The 22,533-nt window shown below is 54.4% G+C and overlaps 1 protein-coding gene across 1 annotated transcript in view; it reads right to left on the bottom strand.

The window, feature by feature from the left end:
- Positions 1-494: 494 nt before the first annotated feature.
- LOC144946538 (uncharacterized) overlaps positions 495-22,533 on the bottom strand; it is a 41,508-nt gene continuing 19,469 nt past the window's right edge. Inside the window, exon 3 of the mRNA XM_078875520.1 lies at positions 495-1,972. Coding sequence (XP_078731646.1) covers positions 1,967-1,972 — 6 coding nt within the window. The 3' untranslated portion in view covers positions 495-1,966. The remainder of the gene's footprint in view (positions 1,973-22,533) is intronic.

Below are 22,533 nucleotides of genomic sequence, written 5' to 3'. Positions count from 1 at the left end.
CACCAGAGTTAAATTGATTCGATATATTTGAATTCGCCTCAATGACAATGGTCCCACCACTGACGACAGTGTCGTTATCCGCAGCTCCTGTCAAAACCACTGCCGGTGAAGGCCTGCCCATGCCTCGTTGGTCGCAAGGGTTGTTTGTGTGACCATACTTCACCATGTTGGTCCATTCAGCGGTTCAGATCTTAACTCGCCGCTGATGTTAGGCCTGGCTGGGGATCAAACTCGGGTCGCTCCTCTCCACGCCAACCCCCTCCACCCTCTCCGATTAGCACTGGAGCTATATACTTTTTTACCTGGATTGAAAACTCATTTCTAAAGATCGGTTTTAATGTGTTTAGTTTGTTGTCCTTCCCCCGCACCCCCGATTAGCGCGGTTGGCTACGTACGGTGCGAAAGAAGTTCAACGTACGTGCATCTGCATTGTTTAAACCATCAAAGATAACTTACCAGCATTTTAAGAATGAGTGCAAAGGCTTTGTTTTTGGTTTTATTAATGGACAACACTGATTATTACATTTATTCAAACTGTAAACTTCACAGATTAAGATATTACACTATGTACAAGACGGAAGCATTTGTCATATGACCGCGGTGCGTGTGTATACATCGTTGCAAACAGCAGACACATAATTACTGTCAGCAGTGCCTATACACCTACACTGCTTCGATGTACATTTGTACAGCATGTATGTGTAATACACATGTATCAATGAACGCATGTACAATGTACTCTTATATTTATACACGCGCACACGCACGCACGCGCTACTGTTGAGTGGATACGTAATCTTCGAGCAAGTGCTGTTGGCCAACGATCCACCAAGGCCAACATGGCACGTGATTAGGTTGGTGTGGCCTGCGTCACCCCGACCACGTGGTGTGGTGTGGCCTACACCACCCCGACCACGTGGTGTGGTGTGGCCTCTCCACCCCGATCACGTGGTGTGGTGTGGCCTGGACCACCCCGACCACGTGGTGTGGTGTGGCCTTTCACCACCCCGACCACGTGGTGTGGTGTGGCCCGAACCGCCACTCAGCAGCCACCTTTGTCTCCACGGTGCCGACGTTCACGCGCCGCGACGATTTAAGGCCGAGACGACCCAGGAGAGGCCCGGGACAGGTTCAGGTGCTGCACACTTCATCGAAGCCAACGGCTGGGCGTTGAACCCCACGCTGCTCAGGACGTCGGCGCAGGCGCGGCGCGTGAACTCACCGCTCCGCGTCGCGAGCAGACACAGCCACGCGCGCAGCCACAGGTGAGAAGCGATTTAATTTCTTTGATACTTTACGTAAAAATAGGCTATAAAACGTCCCAAGCATATTCACATTATATTGGCATGACTGCAGTAAAACGTTACTTACTTAAACCGAACCGCCGCGTCGTGCCCCACGGAGGCACGACGCACGCGCCGCTCTCAAGGTGCCGCCAACGATGGCCGGTGACTCGTCTTCAGTCTTCTGTCGTCGTCGTCGTCGTTGGTGAGCAAAACAAAATCCCGCTCCCCCCCCAAAAAAAAAATGAAGCCAATGTACGCTCACACTATTTTATCGCAAACTGTGCACCTTTTGTCGAACACGTGAAATCACGTAAAAAACAAACCAAGATTGCTTTACGTTGACGCTTTGCAACTTTTCGTTTGTATGTCCCAGCTTCGTCGATGAAGGCACGGGGACCGGCCACACCGCGTCCGCGAGCCGCGAGGGACGCTTGAGGAATCCACCAGGCCGCAGCGGGCCCCCGGCCTCCACTCGGCCCGCCGTGCCCGCAACGGGCCCCACAAGCTGGCTCCACGGTTGCCATTTAACACTGCGTATTATAATAATAATTATTATTATTACAATAAATTCTGCTCGAACGTTCCAAAGTCATTGTCCGAAGGTTAAAAGTGCTTTTGATTGTGGGGCAGCATGATTCTTCTTTCTTTACATTTCTTGTCACCGCGCCGCTCCTCGAAATTTATTCCTGCAACAGAAACAACAACAACAACACATTTAAATTTAGCATTTTTAAAAGCCAGGAATTGGCACGTACAGCAATTGTTATTATTTTGAACGCTTTAAATGTTGGAGAGGTTAATACTGCATAGGCACAATGACACTAAATGGGCATAAAGAGCACAAGACTTAACCTGCTCATGCAGCAATGTGACATTGCACTTAATATAAATATACATTGTAAATTGCACTGTGATTGATATAGTGGAGCGCGCTGCGCTGCGAACCCGGGAGCCCGAGTTCGATTCCAGCTCACGGCCACCAACACCAGTGACGATTATCTGAACCGGTCCCGGGGCTCTTCTAGGGCGACTCAGCCTCAAATGACTATCTGGTGCGCTGTGTAAACATAGCCACTAGGGAGACAAAGGCGGCCGGACATGCTGCTAGCCACCCACCCCCTCGTGTGCCGTTCCAGATTTAATAGGAGCTCCCTAACAGCACTTTCCCCAACAGTCTGTTCATGCTATACGGGGGATCTTTGTCTATGCTACAGTGTGTTGGAGTAAGCCGACACAAGCATTGTATTGGCTCATGAGCGATCCTGGTCGAGCTGGCTAATGTCTACTCTTTTAAGTATAAATTCAGGGTGAAATATAACGCTTAACAACTGCTCTGGCAAAGTTGTAACCGTGTCTTAAATTGGCTGATTTAATCTCCCGGTTAAATAAATAAAACTCAAGGCTCCAGAGGGTTTAAACTCCGGTCAGAGTCCACAATAATCATCATCATCGTCGTCGTCGTCGTCAAATTGGTAAAACGATGACCGCCTGACTGTCATATGCAGCGGCTGCACCCCGCACCGTAACAACGTGGAGTTCTCACCGCGCTCGTGGCCAGCAAACGAGATTAAACCGTCGCCAACTTCCGATTAGAGGCTGGTGGGGTAGAGGCTGGTGGGGTAGAGGCTGGTGGGGGGTGGGGGCTGGTGGGGTAGAGGCTGGTGGGGTAGAGGCTGGTGGGGGGTGGGGGCTGGTGGGGTGGGGGCTGGTGGAGTAGAGGCTGGTGGGGTAGAGGCTGGTGGGGGGTGGGGGCTGGTGGGGTAGAGGCTGGTGGGGTAGAGGCTGGTGGGCTTCCTGGTGGGGGGTGCTGGCTCTACATCAGCAGAGTTGTTTTGTACGGCGCTCAATAAGCGCCGTCGACGTGCGCCGGGAGCGTGCGGGCTGGGCGATGCGTGGCATCGTGGCTTGGCTTTCAATTTCATCTGAATTCAAAACGTGGCCTCGTCGATTCCCAAGCCCAGGGGCACGCAGCGTTGCGTGTCACGGTTTGCGGAGAAACGACGAGGGGAATGGCGTGCGGACCCGGGCACCTTCCCAAACTATTCGATGTCATTTGGGAGGGCACGAGCAGCTGCTGTGTATGAAGTGAAACGAGAAAGGGAGGCTTGCTGGGGTGCAAGCGTTCGCCCCCCCCCACCCACTTTTTTGCACACAACAACTGCATTAGTGGAGGTGCCTTCTGTGTGTCGAAGGGTTGAACGTTACCGTCCGTGCCAGGGCGTGCAGCCGCCACCAACCGGAGAATCTGCGTTCGTAAACGTAGACACGTGGGGGGGCTTTGTTTGTGATTCACACGTGACTTCTGGGTCAGATCTCGTGAGAAGTAAAACAAAGTTCTTGTCGTACCCACTCTCCTCCACCCGACGCGGCCAATTAATTGAGGTTGCCGCGTGAAACAAGGCGCTGGTTTATTGCGTTCCGCTCGTCGTCACAACCACACGGTGGACACGCCGTGTCGCCAGTGCCGGGTTAAGCTCGTGCGGGGCCTGTAGCACATGTTGCTATAAAGGGGCCCTCAATAAATAAATACACTCATAAATATTAAAACACACGTTTTTTTACTTGCATAGTAAAGTAATTGTATTTTTCTCATTTGCTATACGGCCAGATAATACGACAAATCGCTAACCTTAAACACCCAGTCGTTCATAAAAGTTGAAGGTGGTATGGTACTATAGTAATAGAGCAAGTACAGAGTCACTGAACCGGAATTGATAGATTGAAAGCATTTAGCGCGGGGCCCTTGAAAGTGCGGGGCCCGTAGCTACTACTACATATGTAGCTACTACATATGTAGCTACTTGTGCTCCTAGGATAATCCGGCACTGCGTGTCGCAGGTGGGTCAGTGAGAGATTACGACCCGGTTCAGTGACAAATCGCGACTCGTGCCATCGTCGGCGGGTCTCTCGGTCTCCGGAGCAGCAACTCAGGCCACCACGTGGCAAACGATGAGTCTCAGGCTGGCAAATCTGTTTCTCATGTTCCCTTCAACATTTTCTGTTTTCCTTCCAATTGCATTGCCACTGTGCTATGAGCGCCACTGGCACGAAACAAACCCCGCTTACAATTGAAATGACACCCCCAGAAGTTGACATCATAGCACGACCGTTTCTTTTTTAAAGTCGCTTTGATAAATCCGCGAGAGCGCTGAAAGTTTAAAGTTTCTTAAATCCCACATCCCTTCCACCTCCATCCACCTCTGTCCACCCAGACGTTAGAAATGGGTTCACCACAACATGGTCGCGAGTGGTGGGGTAAGGTGTGGGTAGTGCACCTCCAGAACTTCACTTTTGTGTTTGGCGTCCTTCCACCGCACCTCCGATTAGCACGGGTGGCTACGTACGGTGCAAAATAACTTCAACTTACATACATGCACAGGAGTGAGCCTGAATGTTTTGAACCGCAGCAGATATTTCATTCGAGGTTGTCAACATTTCGCGGCCGTAACTATAGCCCGCCCGAGGAGATTGGAAGCTTCGTGTGGAGTGACAGGCCAGGTAGCTTCCAAAACAGCACTACACAGCTGATTCGGAGTGAGACTTCTGTTGCCGAGCCGGGGCGACAGAACGTCAACACGCACACACTCTTCCGACACAGTCTGGGCGGCGTGGAAGAGTGGGCCTAAAATAGCCTCTCTGGAGGCGACGCTCGTTTAGAGCTCACCGTGGTTGAGACCCCCTTCCCGCCAGCGGCGGTGCGCGAGCGCGCGAGAGATGGAGCGACCGCCACCTTCGCTGGCGGCCGACGAGCGGCAGCAGTGGGCCCGGCTGCGACGCGGCTCCCTACAGGTGCGCGAGCAGGTGGCGCAAACGTGCCGTCCCCGCGGCGACGGAAGGGGGAGCCGCTGTAACCCAGCCTCGGCGGCGGGGGCAAGATAACTGGAACGCTGATCCCCGGTCCTCCTGGAAACTCACCCCCCCCCCCCCAACCACGGGCCTGACCCCCTCACCGTGACCCCACTCGCATTCTACGTGCAAAGGCCCACGGAGTCGACGAGGTCTCTCCGTCAGAAGCCATTTTTGTGATAAACGTGCTGTTGAACTTCTTTGGCACCGTACGCGGCCAACCGTGCTAATCAGAGGTGCGGTGGGAAGGACAACGAACTAAAGACAAAAATACAACTGTTTTAAATGAACAAGTTTTAAATCCAGGTATCAACCGAACCTTGCCGTTCAGCCCCGCCCTCTGGGAAGCGACAGGCAAATCGAACGGTTCCCAGACAAGTTTGCCGCAGAAATGCTACTAACTATTATTTTCATTTTTTATTTCACCAGGTCAGGCCCACTCAGCTATGTAGCTCTTTTTCAGAAGCGACCTGGCCGCTAATGATAGCTCAACGAAGTGGCTTATCATGTGGAAATTTATAGCAGCCAAATACTCTAAGTGTGGAAGGAAAAACCGGAGGACCCGGAGAAAAGTCTACGTGACCACGGGGAGAGATCCACACAAACTCCAAATATATAAGCATCAGGATGGGGATCGAACCCACGCCGTCCTGTATACCAGGCGAGGTAGTTAACTTCCGTAAAACGCCTTTACCAATTGGCACAATTCATCGGTTAGTTCACGACCTGTTTGGGAAATCGACTGTGATTATTCATTGCACGGATTATTAAACTCAGTGCGCTTATTCGGACGAGGGCCATTTCGCTCGGACCTCTGAGAGATCTGCATAAACACACGGATTCTTCCTCTCTGGACACTCAATGCCAAGTTGTATTTTTTTCAAATTGGCCGTGCGTATTGGGGCCACTGATGGTTTTCACATCCGCGCACAAGTGGTGTGGAGTGGCTGCGTGGGTGAGAGAGGGGGAGGGGGTAATTGCCATGTCAGAGCCGGTAACACGGACATTTTGAGTTCGAATCTTGAGCTCCCATTTCTGAAACGGTTGCGAGATGTTAAATCCCTCGCCTGGTATATGGGGGGTTATGGGTTCGATCCCGACCCTGACGCCTGTACATTTGGAGTTTGTATGTTTTCCCCGTGGTCGCATGGATTATTCTCCAGGTCTTCCCGTCTTTCCCTCCACATTTAGAATCAACATCATGCAGTTAGAGTATTTGGCTGCTATACATTTCCACATGGTGATAAGCCACTTCATTTGGGGCCAGGTCGCTTCTGAAAAAGAGCTATACGGCTCAGTGGGCCTTACCTGGCTAAATAAAAATAGTTTAGTTTTAGCACCTTAAACTTCACAATTTTATCCTGGTCAACAAAGTCTACAGCAAACAATGCCATTGTATAAATTTGTATTTTTGGAAAAGTGGACGGTGGTGGAGGCGAGGGTTGGTGGCTCGTACAAATGTTGTGAAACTCCCTTCCCGCGGCGCGTCGAGGAGCCATATGAAGTCGCCTGCCTTCCCAGGAGAAGGCAGTGGCAGAAAATAATGTGGACTCCACCTGTTCTATATGTATGGGATAGGGGTGGTTCCCCCTCCACACGTAGGTTTTCTCCCGGTGCTCCAGTTTCCTCCCACACGTAAACGCTCATTAATTGACCCCGCTAACACCTTAATATATGTATAGGACGGCAGAGCTTGGGAAATTACTCGCGCCTGCTCGTCGTGCAGCTGCTGCCTTCCCACTTGTCTGTGGTGCCTCCTCCTCGCGCCTCCGAGTAATTTATCTGCCTCCGAGAGCGAGCGGATGGTGTGCGGAAGCGGCGTGCGCGTTACAAGTTTAAATGACTACCATTATCATTATTGTCAGATGCCACATTTGGGAAACTAGGCGCAGAGTTTCCCGCTTTCTCATCTGCGCAGCTCCACAACAACAAAGAGTGGGACGGGACAAACCCTGGCGGATGTCAGGTGACCGGTGGCCCAGTGCGACGAGCTGGCCGTGCCCTTCGCCAGGAGCACGGCGAGTGGAAGCGACAGAGCTCTGCTCTTTTTCCCTGCATGCCGGCGGCGTTGCATTGGCGTGCGCGGTAAACGCTTGTAAAGCGCGTACCCAACGGAGGGACTGGATGGGTGAATTGCGTGCGCCCTGTCCGCACAACTCAAGAATTCCTCGGGGCACGTAAGGAAAGCGGCGCTCACACGTTCCCACTCGATCTCTTCGGGAACGCCGCTCGGCTTGCTGGGAGCAGTAGCTGTTGACATACGGCACTACCACTAGAGGACACGGCACACACATTCATAATAATCCCTCGTGATTGTGCCCCGTATTCCTTGTGGCTCGGCGGTAAGAAGTGAGCAGCTCGCAGTCGGAATGTTGTCAGTTCAAATCCTGGTTGGGGGAGTTGACTCAGCCCATCGTCCCTTTGGGGTCGATACAATAGGCACTCGCTTTGTGGCAAGCCACCAGTTGTCGTCCGATGGGTTTCCTCTGGATAGACTCGCCACTGGCTTGGGGCAGTAGAGGGGCCACGTGAATCACCTCCGTGCTGCTGTGAGTCGGTCACTAAAATCCGGCATGTCCCACGAAAACCTAAATCATATCGGGAGGACAAAATCAAGGCGGCACACGGCCGTGGCGAGCCGAAATAAATAGATGTCGGCTCTTCTGAAGCGAGGCGGACGCCGCGATAAATCTCTGGGCGTCTCACCGCCACCAGGGCTGTCTGTCCCCTGCCAGGATGCGGCTGCTGTGCCGTCTGTGCTGTGGTAGGGGGGGGGGGCGGTGTGGTGGTTTCCGCTGAGCGTGGCTCTGCACAGCCTAAAGGCCTCGGAACACCTGGACGCAGCTGCTTCCTGCGTGTAAGCGCTTCCTGCACGCCGCGCTGCTGCTGCTGCTGCGTGGCGAGTGGGAAGCCCTGTGGGCGACATTGGCGGCGCACGGCCCGACAAGCACGACAAGGCAAGCACGCACCGACAAGGACGCGCGACACAAGTCAAGCGTGCACGCACGACACAAGACAAGCACGCACGACACAAGACAAGCACGCACGACACAAGACAAGCGTGCACGCACGACACAAGACAAGCACGCACGACACAAGACAAGCACGCACGACACAAGACAAGCGTGCACGCACGACACAAGACAAGCGTGCACGACACAAGACAAGCACGCACGACACAAGCGCGGCAGGTGTGAGAGGCTCCTGCTGCGTCTCTGGTGCGCCGACGAAGGGAAGATGTGCAGACACATCCATCGCCGCCGCGTTCCCAAAATCTACGCTCCCCGCATTCACCAACCCGCACTGCCCGGTGTGGTGAAGTATGGTCAAATAACTCCCGTGGTGGTGGTGGTGGTGGGGGGGGGGGGGTGTCCTTCACACGGCATGGGGAGGTTTCCAGGATCCGGGCGGTGGTGGCTACTACGCACGTGGCACTGCAACCCGCAGTGTGGAGGCAGCGATGGCTGGTGGATCGCACAAATGTGAATCTCCCTTCCTCTGGCCGTCGAGGTTGCCACACGCTGGTTCACCGGGAGAAGGCAGCACAGCAATAAGGTGGACTCTGGGCTGTTACTTTGGCACATCCGTCTTACAGAGGACAATCATATTGCATTATTGTTGTAATGGTTAGGCATACATTGTACTCTAGTGGTAGTGCCTTATGCTGATAATCCCTACTCGAAGCCAGCTTTGGAATGTTCCAGAAATGACCGAGTGAGAAATTATTCCATGCCCCCCTCACCCTCTAGAATTGATTCACGTGTGAAAGATCAGCACGGGAGGTGCTCATTTTCATTGGAAGCCCTCAGCCAGCGGAAAACATTCCACATTTCTATGGCGGGGGTCAGTCTTTCAATAGGAACACCGCTGTTAACTTCCAAAAAAACAAGATTCGTTTTATTTTATTAACCCCAAACGCATAATGAGTCGTGCCCTGCATGGGATATGAACTCATAACTTTGCAACCGTGACCCGAGCCCTCTGCCGCAGCTATCGCCTTGGTCACGTGTTGTTCACACTCATCCCAAGTCTGTGAACGGTGCCAACGCGTCAAGTTATTTGCATTCCCCGCGTATAGCGGGGCGCCGTTCCACACTGTGGGCATTGCCTTCCCGACGTTGTGTTTAGCAATGGTTCGCCACGTGTTTGGCATGTCAGAGATTTGTATATACTTGACAAATATAGAAATGTTGTACCTCTCCTTCCCCCAATTGTGTTCCGATTGCACGATCAGTGTCGCGTTACGAGACGCCGAAACCATTTGGTTCGCTCACGGAGCAGCGCAAAGCCTCCGTGAGCTGCTGAACGGCCCACGGAAGCGGATATCACAGAGCTACCTCTGAGACCCCTTCGAGTGACCCTGTGGTCCGCAGAGCTCAAGTCCAGGTGCTTGACTGCTCGAACGAGCTTGGGGGCAGCGCTCCGACGGCTGCTAGCGGCACCGAGCCAAGGGCCAAGGGGTGGCAACTCCACATCGCTGCCGTTACGGGGCCAGTCTCTTGTTGACGTCCCGCAAAGAGGAACTCGCTTTATGGGCGTGCAGAGGGATTACGGGGTGAGTCCACCCGCCGGCTGGGATTTTAACTCACATCCTTCCGACTGGCGAGTTGAGCCCTACGGCTACAACGCCGCCAGGCCGGACGTACGCCCCCCCCCCCCCCGTGCTGCGAGCGCTGCTACAGACTCCACGGACTCCTCGGGTCAGTTGACCTCCCCCACCCCTCCCCCCTCGCCCCCCCCCCGCTCACCCTCCCCCAGTGAACGCACAGATTCCTTCGCATCTGGAGTGGCGTCAGCGCGAGGCCGCGTGGGGCACGTGGAGGGGTGAGCGGGGGTGTTCGCATAAAAATACCTTCAACGGCCGCAATACATCTCGAAGAGCGGCTGTTGATAAAATAGAACAAGACCCCAGGCTCGGCTTTCCAAGCGGGAAACAACAACAGCAAAAGGGAGAGGCAATTAAGCACTCCACATGAGCGGTTCGAGAAACAAACAAGAAACAAATGCTCGCTCGGAACGGTCCGCGCGCCACTCGGCTGCGTTGGGTGGGTAACCTCCAGCGATCCTCCATTCAAAGCCCCAAACCAAACTCCGCAAATCTGCGCGGTGCCCCCCCGCCCCCGCTGCCTCCGTCCTCCCCCCTCACCGCTCTGCGTAATGCAAACATCGTGAGCGCACCGCGCAGCTCCTACACCCCCCCCCCTCCGCGCGACAGAGCGCGGCATTATACGACGGCGACGCCGCCGCCGCTGTGGCGCGCGGTGTCGAATGTCCTTTGGCTGCGGCCACGAAGAGCCCTCACGGTGCGATCGCTAACGCAGGGCGGGCGGGCGGGCCGCCCGGCACATCCTCGCACGGCAGCAGATGTGTTTGCGCCGATGGAACACTGGCACGGTGCCCATCGGCTCTCCCATCGGCGATGCCAGATCCGGAGGGGAGAAGGGAAAATAAAACCTCCGTGGAGAACATTGAACCGAATAAATATATGTGCGTCTATATTAAAAAAAGACTACTCCAGATTTTTCACAATGGACTGAAGGAACCGTGAAAGATCACTGTGTCACTTTGTTGTTGGGAAGTATCCGTTTGTTGAAAGCGGTGGAAATGTTTGTAAAAATAATTACGTAACGGCGGGGAAAAGTAGGCCAAAGGTACCTTCTGTAGGGACTCCCGAAACGCTCTCTCGAGTGGAGGCCCTTTCACCAGCGGTGCTGTTGCGTCCAGCAGGCAATTGCAACGAAAGATGTACGCTTTGAAAATTCAAATGTGCATCGTAATGTGTGGACGTGCTTAACGCATCCCACCCTTATGGCCCAAAATCCTTTCATGGAACACGCACGAGAGGACGTCCGCTGGAGAGATGGAGCGGTGAATTCAGCTCGTGTGCTGGTGCTCGATGGGTTGTTCTATCGCATAACCACGAGAGACGACAACAGCCCGGGAAGGCTTCCATCCAGCAGTGGATTGGGGACCGCGGCAAACGATGACGGCCAACACACAGATTCACTCATTCGCAGTCAGCTTGGCCATCACCGATCTGAAGTTGATAAAACAGTTTGCCTTTAGAGGCTGACTCCTTTGCCTGATGACGACCGCTTGTGTTGCGATCGGAACGTCGTGATTTGTTTTATTTTATTTCTAACTACGTGACTTTACCGAAAGAACCAAAGAGTATTGATGCAATGAGTGCCGCTTTGTGAGCAAATCAACGCTGGTGGTCCTACGGCGTGACTGGCCTCTGACATGGGAATGTGGAATTTCTACCAAACGCCAAGGACCACCAAGAGGGGAGAGTACAAGCATCTGCCCGTTTGAGCACGGAGACACTTTGCCTCTCTTGAAGATTTTTTTCGAGCGGAAAAAGAATCTAACTCTGAGACGCCCAATTCCCACTTTTAGAAGAAAGATTACAAAAAAAATCCCTAATAAATTCATCATCCATAACAACACATATCTCACTGAACGCAAACACCCACCCCCCCAAAAAACAGCCCTCGACGTCTAAAGGTAAAACAGCTGATCCGACACACACTCACCCAGCAGCCAAGCTCACACAGTTCCTTCCCAAGCTCACCCCCCACACTCCACAACCCCCCCCCACCACCACCACACACCGCCCGCCCGCCCGGCACCACCGCCGCCACGCCACCACCACCACCCGCGCTCGTCGCGTGTTTTCGGGCTGACCCCGCGACCTCAACGGCGCCAGACCCCCGCCCCGTGGCGCCGCTCGCCGACTGAACATCTGTGGGCCTCCCACCCCCGTGCTGGCTGCCAGCGAAGCGCACGCGCGCACGCACATTAACACACACGCGCACATGCTCACTCGCTCTCTCGCTCTCTACACACACACGCGCAGACATGCTCACACTGACACACACGCGCGCGCGCACATTAACACACACGCGCACATGCTCGTGCTCTCCTAGCCAGGCTGACAGCCAGGCGCGCACACATGCCCATACTGACACAGCCAGGCACACTTATACACACTCACACACACATACACACTCACACACTCACACATACACACTCTCACACACACATACACACTCACACACATACACACTCTCACACACACGCACACTCACACACACTCACACACACACATTCACACTCACACACACACATACACTCACATACTCACACATACACACGCACACTCACACACACTCACACACATCACATACACACTCACACACACACATACACTCACACGCACAACAACAACCGCCATTCGCCACTAAGTGGCGGTGACGTCACCACGACGCTTGTGCCAGGCCATGTGCACCTTGAGGCCACGTGAAGTGTCGAACGCCCGCTGGCAGGAGGTCACGGGGCAGACCCAGGTGCCACGGGTCGACTGACCGAGATGACCGAGATGACTGGCTGATGCACCACCTGTGCCCCCTACTGTGCCAACTTGCTGTGCTTTAGCCACCCGGCGCTCCGCTCGTTGTTGTGAGCGTCGCTCCTCCGCCCTCCGTTGTTGTTGGAGGGCGACTGCCTCCAACTGCCCAGTAGCGTCCTTCACGAGCCTCCTCCACTGAGGCCGATCTTGACACCGCTGGTACCAGTCATCGGCAAGTCCACTCAGCTCCACGTCCTCCTGTACCACATCACTCCATCTCTTCTCTAGCCCGTGCCGCGCCCGTTTAGCCCCCTCGATCCGGCCGAACAAAAGCTGTTTAGGCATGCGGTGGCTGGGCATGCGGGCTACATGACCCAGCCAACGCAGCCTTGCCTGCCGGAGGAGCTCACTGATGGGACTTTGCCCAGATCTTTCAAGGACTTGTGAGCTCCTCACACAATCCAGCCTGGTCAAACCCAGGATGGATCGTAGGCAGGCCAGCCTAAATGTTTCCAACCGGCGAAGATGCTCCACTAGGGGGGTCCACGTTTCGCAAGCGTAGAGAAGGGAGGGAATGACCGTGGCCGAGAAGACCTGAAGCTTCGTGCGGAGCGACAGACCAGGTAGCTTCCACACAGCGTTACGCAACCGATGAAAAGATATTGCCGCTCGACTGATTCGGAGTGAGACCTCTGCTGATAAACTGGAGCTGGTCATGAGCACACTGCCCAGGTATGGGAAACTCTCTACTCTCTCCACAACTGCCCCATCACCGATTGGGAGTTGTGGGGGCGGAGTGCCCGATGGTACAAAATACCCAGGCAGGTGCTTAGTTTTGGTGGGGCTGATGGTAAGGCCCCACCTCTTAGTGGCACACTCCAGCCTCAGCAGCAGCGTCTCCAACTCCTCTTCTGAATGAGCAGCTATTACCAAATCATCGGCATACATAACGTGGTTGACCAATAGGGAGCCATCCCTTGATCGCACCCGGGCGTCGATCAGCCTCCCATTATATCTGTACCAAATGGTAATTCCCCCGGTACAGCTATTGAAAGCTTCACGAACTACGCAGTCGAAATAGATGTTAAATAATGTGGGAGCCAGAGGACATCCCTGTCGCACCCCAAGGTGTACAGGGAAAGGCTCCGACTCCCGGCCACGTAGTTTTACCCGGGCCCGCTCACCATCATGAAGGTCCTTAATGATCGTGAGCAGAGGGTCAGGGACTCCGAAAGCACGAAGAACAACCCAGAGCCCAGTCCTACTGATGGTATCATAGGCCTTGACCAGGTCAATAAAGCAGAGATGTAGGTCTTTTTGGAATTCCCTACACCTCTGCTGTAGCAGACGGACAGAAAATATGGCATCTGTGCAGGACCGCCCTTTCCTGAAACCACATTGGGGCTCCGCAAGCCTCTCCTCAGCATGCCTAGCAAGGCGATGTTGAATAATCCTTGCCAGGACCTTACCCGGCACACTGAGGAGTGAGATGCCCCTGTAGTTGTTACAGTCTGTGCGGTCCCCCTTCTTAAAGAGGGGGACCACCAGGGCATCCTTCCAGTCCTGCGGAACCCGTCCAGTGGTCCAGACTGTTGTTATGATGTCATATAGGGCAGTCTGTGCACAAACGCCACCCTCCCTCAGCATTTCGCCTGGGAGATCATCTCTGCCCGGTGCCTTCCCTGGTCTCAGACTCCGGATCGCCCTCAGTACTTCCTCAACAGCCGGTACCTCAGCCAGCCACTCACAGGGGGTGACCTCTTCCAATATTTGAGGCACCGCAGCCTCAGCAGGGTTATCCCCACTTTGTGCCATGATGTTTTCCTGGCTGAGAGATTTTCCCTCCCCCAGGACCTCACAGAAATGCTCAGCAAATCTGCAAACCTGTTCCTGGGGGTCGGAGATTGGATCACCGTTTTTTCCTCTAATGATGGTAATAGGTGTGGCGCTGCAGGTTATGTGTGTGAGTGTGTGCACACGCACACACTCACACACATACACACTCACACGCGCGCGCGCAAACACACATCACGGAGTTATACGTACTCTGACACAGCCAGGCACACATATACAAAGACAAAGATCCCTCCCCATAGTGTCCAATGGACTGTTGGGGCCAATGGCGGAGCCGATCGAAATCCCTAATTTCGATCGGATCATTGGGGTTTATTAGTAATACATCGGCATTTTGCAACCCCCACTGCCACTGTGTAATATATTACTGTGTGCCAGGGACTCTATGAGATGATAGGACAATAGTCTGAGACCATAATCGGCAATAAGTAACGGCACAGCAGTTATATGTGACTCACAGAATTGTGCGCAGTTGCGTCTACAGCACACGACTTCCCTGAAGACATTCACCTTCAGCGAGCGCGATGCCGATCACACGACGCGGTTCGAATTCGACCCTCGATCGATGGCTGCACCATCACCGCACACGCGTCGAATAAGAAGCAAGGGACAAGTCCTTACATACTAACAACTCTCTACTCACTAACAACTCCTTACTCACTAACAACTCCTTACTCACTAACAACTCCTTACTCACTAACTCCTTACTTACTAACAACTCCTTACTAACAACTCCTTACTCACTAACAACTCCTCCATCATTTCTCATTGCTGGAGGGGTTGCCCCCCCCCCCGCTACCTCACGATCCTGGCCCCGCCACTGGCTGGGGCAGGTGCTGTTAGCGAACACCTCTTAAGAAGGAGTGGCGCGGCGCACAAGGAGGCGCTCGTGTTGGACAGCATCATTCCATTGCCACCTTTGTCTCCCCACAATTGCACCAGGCGCTCATTTAAAGCTGAGTTGACCTAGGGGAAGCACACAGCAGAGTGGGATATCAGTCGGCACTGATGTTGGCCTTGTCCGGCAGTCGAATTGAGCTCGCGAGGTTTCTGTAGCGCACATTTGTACGACAAAGATCCCCCGTATAGCCTTCAACATACTGTTGGGGCAAGTGCTGTTCGCGAGCGCCAGTGTGTGAAGGCCGACACGGCACACGAGGGGATTGGTGGTCAGCACCACGGCCGGCCGCCGCTTTTTGTCGATGTTTAAACACCGCACCAGGCACCCATTTAAGGCTGAGTCAACCTAGGGCAGGCCCAAGACCGGATCAAATATTTGTCGCCAATGTTGTCCGTGAGCGGGAATCGACCTCGGATCGGTGTGTCCGTATCATAGTGCAGCGCAAACCACTGCGCCACCACTCCCCACGAATTACATTGACACACACAACACCGCACACACTTCCACAGAATCTGACACAGTCAGACACAATCGCGCTCCGACACACACACACAATCTTAGAGACACAGACTTACCCGTACGTATACTGACAGCGAGCTGTTAGCGAGCACCTATGAAGGCCGGCACGGGCACACGAGGGTGTGGGTGGCCAGCACCACGCCCGACCGCCTTTGTCTCCCCAATGGCGATTATTTATACACACCGCACCAGGCACTCATTTGAGGCTGAGTCGGCCCAGATGATGCCCGGAATCAGTTGAGAAATCCGCCACTGAGCGGGAATCGAACTCGGGTCGCTGGGTTCGTCGCTGAGCATGCTAACCACTGTGCCACCGCTCCCCACCCATGTAAGCCAACACAGAGGCACACACACGCACGCGCTGACACCAACGTACTGACACCAACACGCAGACTGCCAAACGCACATGGTGGCAGGGAGACGCACACACGCGTGCCAACAATAGATAGACGAACACGTACATAGACGAACACACACACGCGCGTAGCCGCCCACATATTTGCCCAGATGCACGCAGGCTGACACAGATGGGCACACACGTGCGCGCACGTGTGTGTGCGTGCACGTGTGTGTGCGCGCACGTGTGCGGGCTCACGTGCAGTCATGCAGACATGTCACACCACGGGGTCACGTGGCGGGGGAGCGGTGCGGGCAGGGGCGAGCTCGGCACACGCCAGGGGACACTCTGCGTGGCCAGTGGATGCGCGTACGCACAAGACGAAGAGCCCCCACCCCACCCCGTGCAGCCTTCGCGGACTGCTGGGGCAAGCGCTGTTTGCGAGTAGCACCTACGAAGGCCGGCACGGCACACTAAGGGGTGGGTGGCCGGCACCGCGCACAGCCGCCTTTGTCTCCCCAGTGGCAACGGTTAGACAGCACAGCAGGTACTCATTTAAGGCTGAGTGGACCTCGAGGAGGCCCAGGACCGGTTCGTAATCATCACTGGTGTTGGCCGTAAGCGGAAATAGAACTCGGGACGCTGGGTTCGTGGCGCAGTGCGCTAACCGCTGCGCCACCGCTCCCCACCACGCAAACACAGAGATCCCCCGGAGAGCCTTAACAGGCATTTGGGGCAAGTGCTGCTAGCGAGTAGCACCGACGAAGCGGCACACGAGGGGAGTGGGTGGCCGGCAGCAGCAGCACGCCCGGCCGCCTTTGTCTCCCCAGTGGCGACGATGAAGGCACCGCACCGGCGACTCGTTTGAGGACAGGGCGCTCGCCTGCACGTCGCTGTCACGCAGACGAGCGACAACACGTGCCCACGGAGAAACACATCTCTCGGGGGGGGGGGGGGGGGGGGTTCCCCCATCCCAATTGAATTCTGAAATCGATTCAGCCGTCAGTTCCGGAAACAATTGGGGTGGGGTGGGGTGGGGGGCGGAATGATTTGGGGCTGGGTCGTTACAGGGTGGGCGCTCAAATCCTAAGCCATCGGTGAAATGCATTTGCGGCGCACACATTGTCCGTGATGTGACATTGCGCACGTCGGACGCAGGCAAGGTAATTGTAGATGAGCACAAGACGTGTTAGTTTTTGAGTGACGTCTCGCTCTAAAAAAATATAAACAGGTGAAGTTTTTATTCTGTTCTCGCCCCTGACGCAGTCGTTTATTAAGCGGGTCCATCGTTTTGGTGGCAAGGCCACGGTTACACCGCTGTGGCTTGCCTTTAATATACCTCAATGTGCCTCTCTATGTCTCTGTGGGTCTCTATGTATCTCTATGGGTCTCTCTGTGTCTCTGTGGGTCTCTGTGTGTCTCTGTGTGTCTCTGTGGGTCTCTATGGGTCACTGTGTGTCTCTGTGGGTCTCTGTGGGTCTCTGTGTGTCTCTATGTGTCTCTGTGGGTCTCTGTGTGTCTCTGTGGGTCTCTATGTGTCTCTGTGGGTCTCTATGTGTCTCTGTGGGTCTCTATGTGTCTCTGTGGGTCTCTGTGTGTCAACATGAGTCTCTATGTGTCTCTGTGGGTCTCTATGTGTCTCTGTGGGTCTCTGTCGGTCTCTGTGTGTCTTTGTGGGTCTCTATGGGTCACTGTGTGTCTCTGTGTCTCTGTGGGTCTCTATGTGTCTCTGTGGGTCTCGCTGTGTCTCTGTGGGTCTCTGTGTGTCTCTGTGGGTCTCTATGTGTCTCTGTGGGTCTCTATGTGTCTCTGTGGGTCTCTCTGTGTCTCTGTGGGTCTCTGTGTGTCTCTGTGGGTCTCTATGTGTCTCTGTGGGTCTCTGTGTGTCTCTGTGGGTCTCTCTGTGTCTCTGTGGGTCTCTGTGTGTCTCTGTGGATCTCTATGTGTCTATGTGGGTCTCTGTGTGTCTCTGTGGGTCTCTCTGTGCCTCTGTGGGTCTCTATGTGCCTCCGTGGGTCTCTGTGTGTCAACATGAGTCTCTATGTGTCTCTGTGGGTCTCTATGTGTCTCTGTGGGTCTCTATGTGCCTCTATGGGTCTCTATGTGCCTCTGTGGGTCTCTGTGTGTCAACATGAGTCTCTGTGTCTCTGTGGGTCTCTATGTGTCTCTGTGGGTCTCTATGTGCCTCTGTGGGTCTCTATGTGCCTCTGTGGGTCTCTGTGTGTCAACATGAGTCTCTATCTGCCTGTATGGGTCTGTATGAGTGTCCGGGTCTTTGTGGGTCCACGATATGGTCCATTGTTCGGGTTGCATGACGATAATCGCGCTCTGGCTCACGTCTTCTATTTATCCGCTCATGAAGGAGGTGCGACGCATCGGGCCGGTGACCTTCTCATGTGGTTGATGGTGACACAACCGGCGTCTTCGAGGAGGAGGAGGAATGGCAAAGCCAGGAGGTGCCATGTGTTGATTATGGACGTCCGCGCCGTTCCACGATGTCTGCCAGCAGCGTTCTTCCTGTTCTGGGTGGTGAGATTCTTGGACGGTGACAGCAGCAGCAGCAGCGGCAGCGCGATCCCAGAAGGGAGATTGGGACGTGAGTCGGTGGCGAGGTTCACTGTTGATGTGTTTGGTTGATGGGTCGGTGATTGTCGTTGGCAAATGTCTAAACTCCTTTGCGTCTTATGTAAATCAAGTCAATGAGCTTTCAGGTAAGTCAACTCCGCCTTGACGCTCATCGGCGGATGAATGTATGTTGATACGCGGTCAGGGTGCTGGGCAGGCACCAACACCAAAACCTCACCGCATCAGTAACGTTGCGCAAAAAGGGCAATAACAATACTAACAATAATCATGATGAAAGGCGACGTTCCAGGTGATGATCTCGCTGCTCGAAGGAAACGTCACCTGTCGTACATTGTCTCATGTCAGGGCAGCGGCGTCGATGAATGTGCTGCGCTGGTGGTGCTGAGCCAGGGGTGGACATTGCGCGTTGCTATGGCAAGGGGGCGGGAAGTGTTCATTCGGTTACGGAGAAGAAGACGAAGAAACGAAACTCTGTTGGCTTCTCCACAAAATAGTGCACGTGTGTATTGTATCTACAGGCGAGCGGGTGACGGTCTGAGTCGACCCTCGATCTGCGTTTGAACTCGTGACCCTTCCGAGCGCGAGTCAAGTGGTGTGTCAACAGTGGCAGCAGCAGCAGCCCTTGCTGTTCACACACAGAGGCTCACGACGCGCGCGGAGGAGCAAACAGCAGCACGCAACCCCACGTCCGACGCGACGATGAACCGCCTCGATCAGCGCCGCGAGGAGCAGCGCCGCGGCGCCGGAGCCGTGGTCCACCGCCGGATCCGCTTCGACTAAAGGACGACCTTGGGCCCAGTCGCCGGCGCGTTCGTCGCGCTGCGAGTGTCTCTTGCAGAGGACGGCGCGGCCTCCGCTCTCATTCCGTGGCACGGAGGCTGACAGGTAACATGCACACCCGTCAACCCCTTGCCAGTGCTCGACCTTGTTACGGGCCGATTCAGACCTGATTGGTCATCCCGTGGCCCTTATACATCTCAACGTTCATCCTGCAAAGTCCCCTCACCAGTGAGAAGCACAAACACAGAGACAAAAACGCATTGAGACGCCTGTATGTCACACGAACCTGAAAACTACATCTTCACGTGCAAGAGTACAAGGCAAACCGTTTGCGTGGACACGGTGTGGAATTGCGACGCATAAACAAACTCTGGATTGACTAAAGGTGGGAATGCTGCCGCTCGGTAGAGGGGCAAGGAAATTGGGCGACAGTGAAACTCCACGTGGCGACAGTCGTCATCTCTAATCCTCGAAATAGTTTTTTTTTCTTTCTTAGAATCAAATTAAGCGGTGCAGAATCCATTTAGGAATTTAATTACAAACTTAACATTGTGCCACGTATCAAGATTTTCGCACTAAATCATTAGTTTTTTTCTTTGGCAGTGCAGTTTCCACAATTATCTCCCAAACACTCGTCCCATCAGCGTCACTCACATGACGGACTACCATTTCATTGTTGAAGACACGAGCCGGTCTCCACATTGGACAGTCATCGCTCACTTCCCACTGTGTGGTACAAGCACACAAGATGGTCGTCATCGTCATCATCATTCTATCCACCTGATGATGATCATGGTGGTGGTGGTGGCTCATTTGTTAGTGCACTGCGTTCTATTCACAGTGACAGCTCACATCAGCGGCAGTGATATCCTAACTGCTCCTGAAACCCCCATTTTCTCCCTTTAGCAACCCCCACACTGGCCAGCATTGGTGAAGTATGGTCAAACAACTGCCCATGGCTGACACGACAGCTGGGGCATTCATACAGCGGCAGATGAAACAAAGGGCCACACGTCAATGTAATTACGTAAGTCGCGTAGGAAATGCCGTACGGGATTATATTTAGTCTATGACTGTGCGTGTGCACAAAGACAAAGGTGCCCCCGTGTAGCCTTAACATAATGTTGGGGCAAGTGCTGTTAGCGAGCACCAAGGAAGGCCGGCACTGTGGCACACGAGGCGGTGGGTGGCCAGCACCACGCCCGGCCGCCTTTGTCTCCCCAGTAGCAATTTATTTTTACACATCTCACCGGGTACTCATTTGAGGCTGAGTCGACCCAGGGAATGTTCAGAACCCATTCAGATAATCGTCACTGGTGTTGTCCGTGAGCGGGAATTGAACTCGGGTCGCCGGGTTCGTAGCGCAGCGTGCAAACCGTTGCGCCACCGCTCCCCGCAGCACACACACACAACTTAGGTATTCGCGCACACACACACACAATACACATTCATTGGCACAAACAGATACACTCAAAAACATATCCGGCCATACAAGCCACACACACACCGACACACACACACGCTCACACACATTCCCAATGAGAGAGAAAACACCGAGCCCCAGCGCTTAACGTATTGGTTGAGTTTAAGAAGTTGTTTTCTCTCTCTCGCTCTCTTGCTCTCTCGCTCGCTCGCTCGCTCTCTCTCTTCGTATTCTTTGCCGTCTCAGCGACGTTGTTTTCTCAACACTTTTCCTTCCCGAGAAACGCCGCCGTTCAAACAAACGGGCAACACGCGCGGGCCCGGACCACCCCGAGACGGGCGTGCGCGCCCCAAAGAGATCGGGCCCCAGGTCGGCGTTCGCCTAAAAGCCACGGGAGCTTTGGTGGCGTGCGGGCGGGTGGCGTGCCCCGGGGGTCGGGGGCTGGCGCCTCCTCCGATCTCCCCGCGGCACCAGCGGTCGCCCCGGTCGAGCTGCTTTGTGCGGAGGGGGCGAGCAGTGCGGAGTGCTGCTCTGGGGAGTCGCGCGGCGCCTGCCGTAACGTTACGTAACGCGTGACGCTGAGATCTGTCAGCGGCGCATGACTGATCGCCATCTGCCCAGCATGCGCGCTCACACACACACAAAACAAACAAAGAGAAAGATTTCGCCCCCCCCCCATCCTCCTCCTCCCGTGTTGCATGCAACAGACTGTTGGGGCCAGTGCTGTACGTGAGAGCGGTGTGTGATCAGCACCACGCCCGAACGCCTTCTTCGTCTTCCCCAGTGGCGATGTTTTTACACGCCGCATCAGGTACTTATTTGAGGCTGAGTCGACCTATGGGAGGCCCAGGACCGGTTCAGGTAATCGTCACCGGTGTTGGTAGGCGGTGAGCGGGAATTGAACTCGGATGGCCGGGGGTTCGTAGCGCAGCGTAGCGCGAGCCGCTATGGAGCCAGGCACGGCGCTCTGTGCTGTGGGCAACACAGACACACCCCACACGCAACGGCCGCAATTTATCTCGATTTGGCGCAAACCAAATCGAGATGTTATGTTGCACCCGTGCGATGCGCATCGCGGCCAGGAATTGAGCTCAGGTCTCTTGAATAATTGCAGGGCAAGACCCACTGCGTTACTCCTCCGCGTCACAACGACAGTCAAGATCTTGCAGACTTCTGAGCGCCGTCAGCGAGGGGCCTACGAAGGCCGGCACGGCACACGAGGGCGCGGTTGACCAACACGACGCCCGGCCGCCTTTGTCTGATGTTGAGACTCTGCATGAGATCGAGTCGACCCAGTACGTATTCTTGGGTCTTTCGGTAAAGTCACGGAGATAGGTTCAAAGAAAATAACAAATAACGACGACGTTTCGATCGCAATACAAGCGGTCGTCTTCTTTTTTTGAAGACGACCGCTTGTGTTGCGATCGAAACGTCGTAGCTTTTAATTATTTTTCGTTATTTTTTGTCATTTTCTTTGAACCTATCTACGTGACTTTACCGAAAGACCCAAGAATACGAGTTCCTGCAGTCACGAAAGCTTTAAGTCAAGATTTGGCCGAGTACGTGTTTAGACGTTCGCGGCTCTTATCGGCCGTTAGTGGGAATCGAACTCGGGTGGCGGTGGGTGAGTGGCGCGGCGCTCTAAACGCC

The sequence above is a fragment of the Lampetra fluviatilis genome, chromosome 41 (assembly GCF_964198595.1).
Source record: "Lampetra fluviatilis chromosome 41, kcLamFluv1.1, whole genome shotgun sequence".
NCBI lineage: Eukaryota > Metazoa > Chordata > Hyperoartia > Petromyzontiformes > Petromyzontidae > Lampetra > Lampetra fluviatilis.
This window is presented reverse-complemented; position numbering and strand designations above follow the sequence as displayed.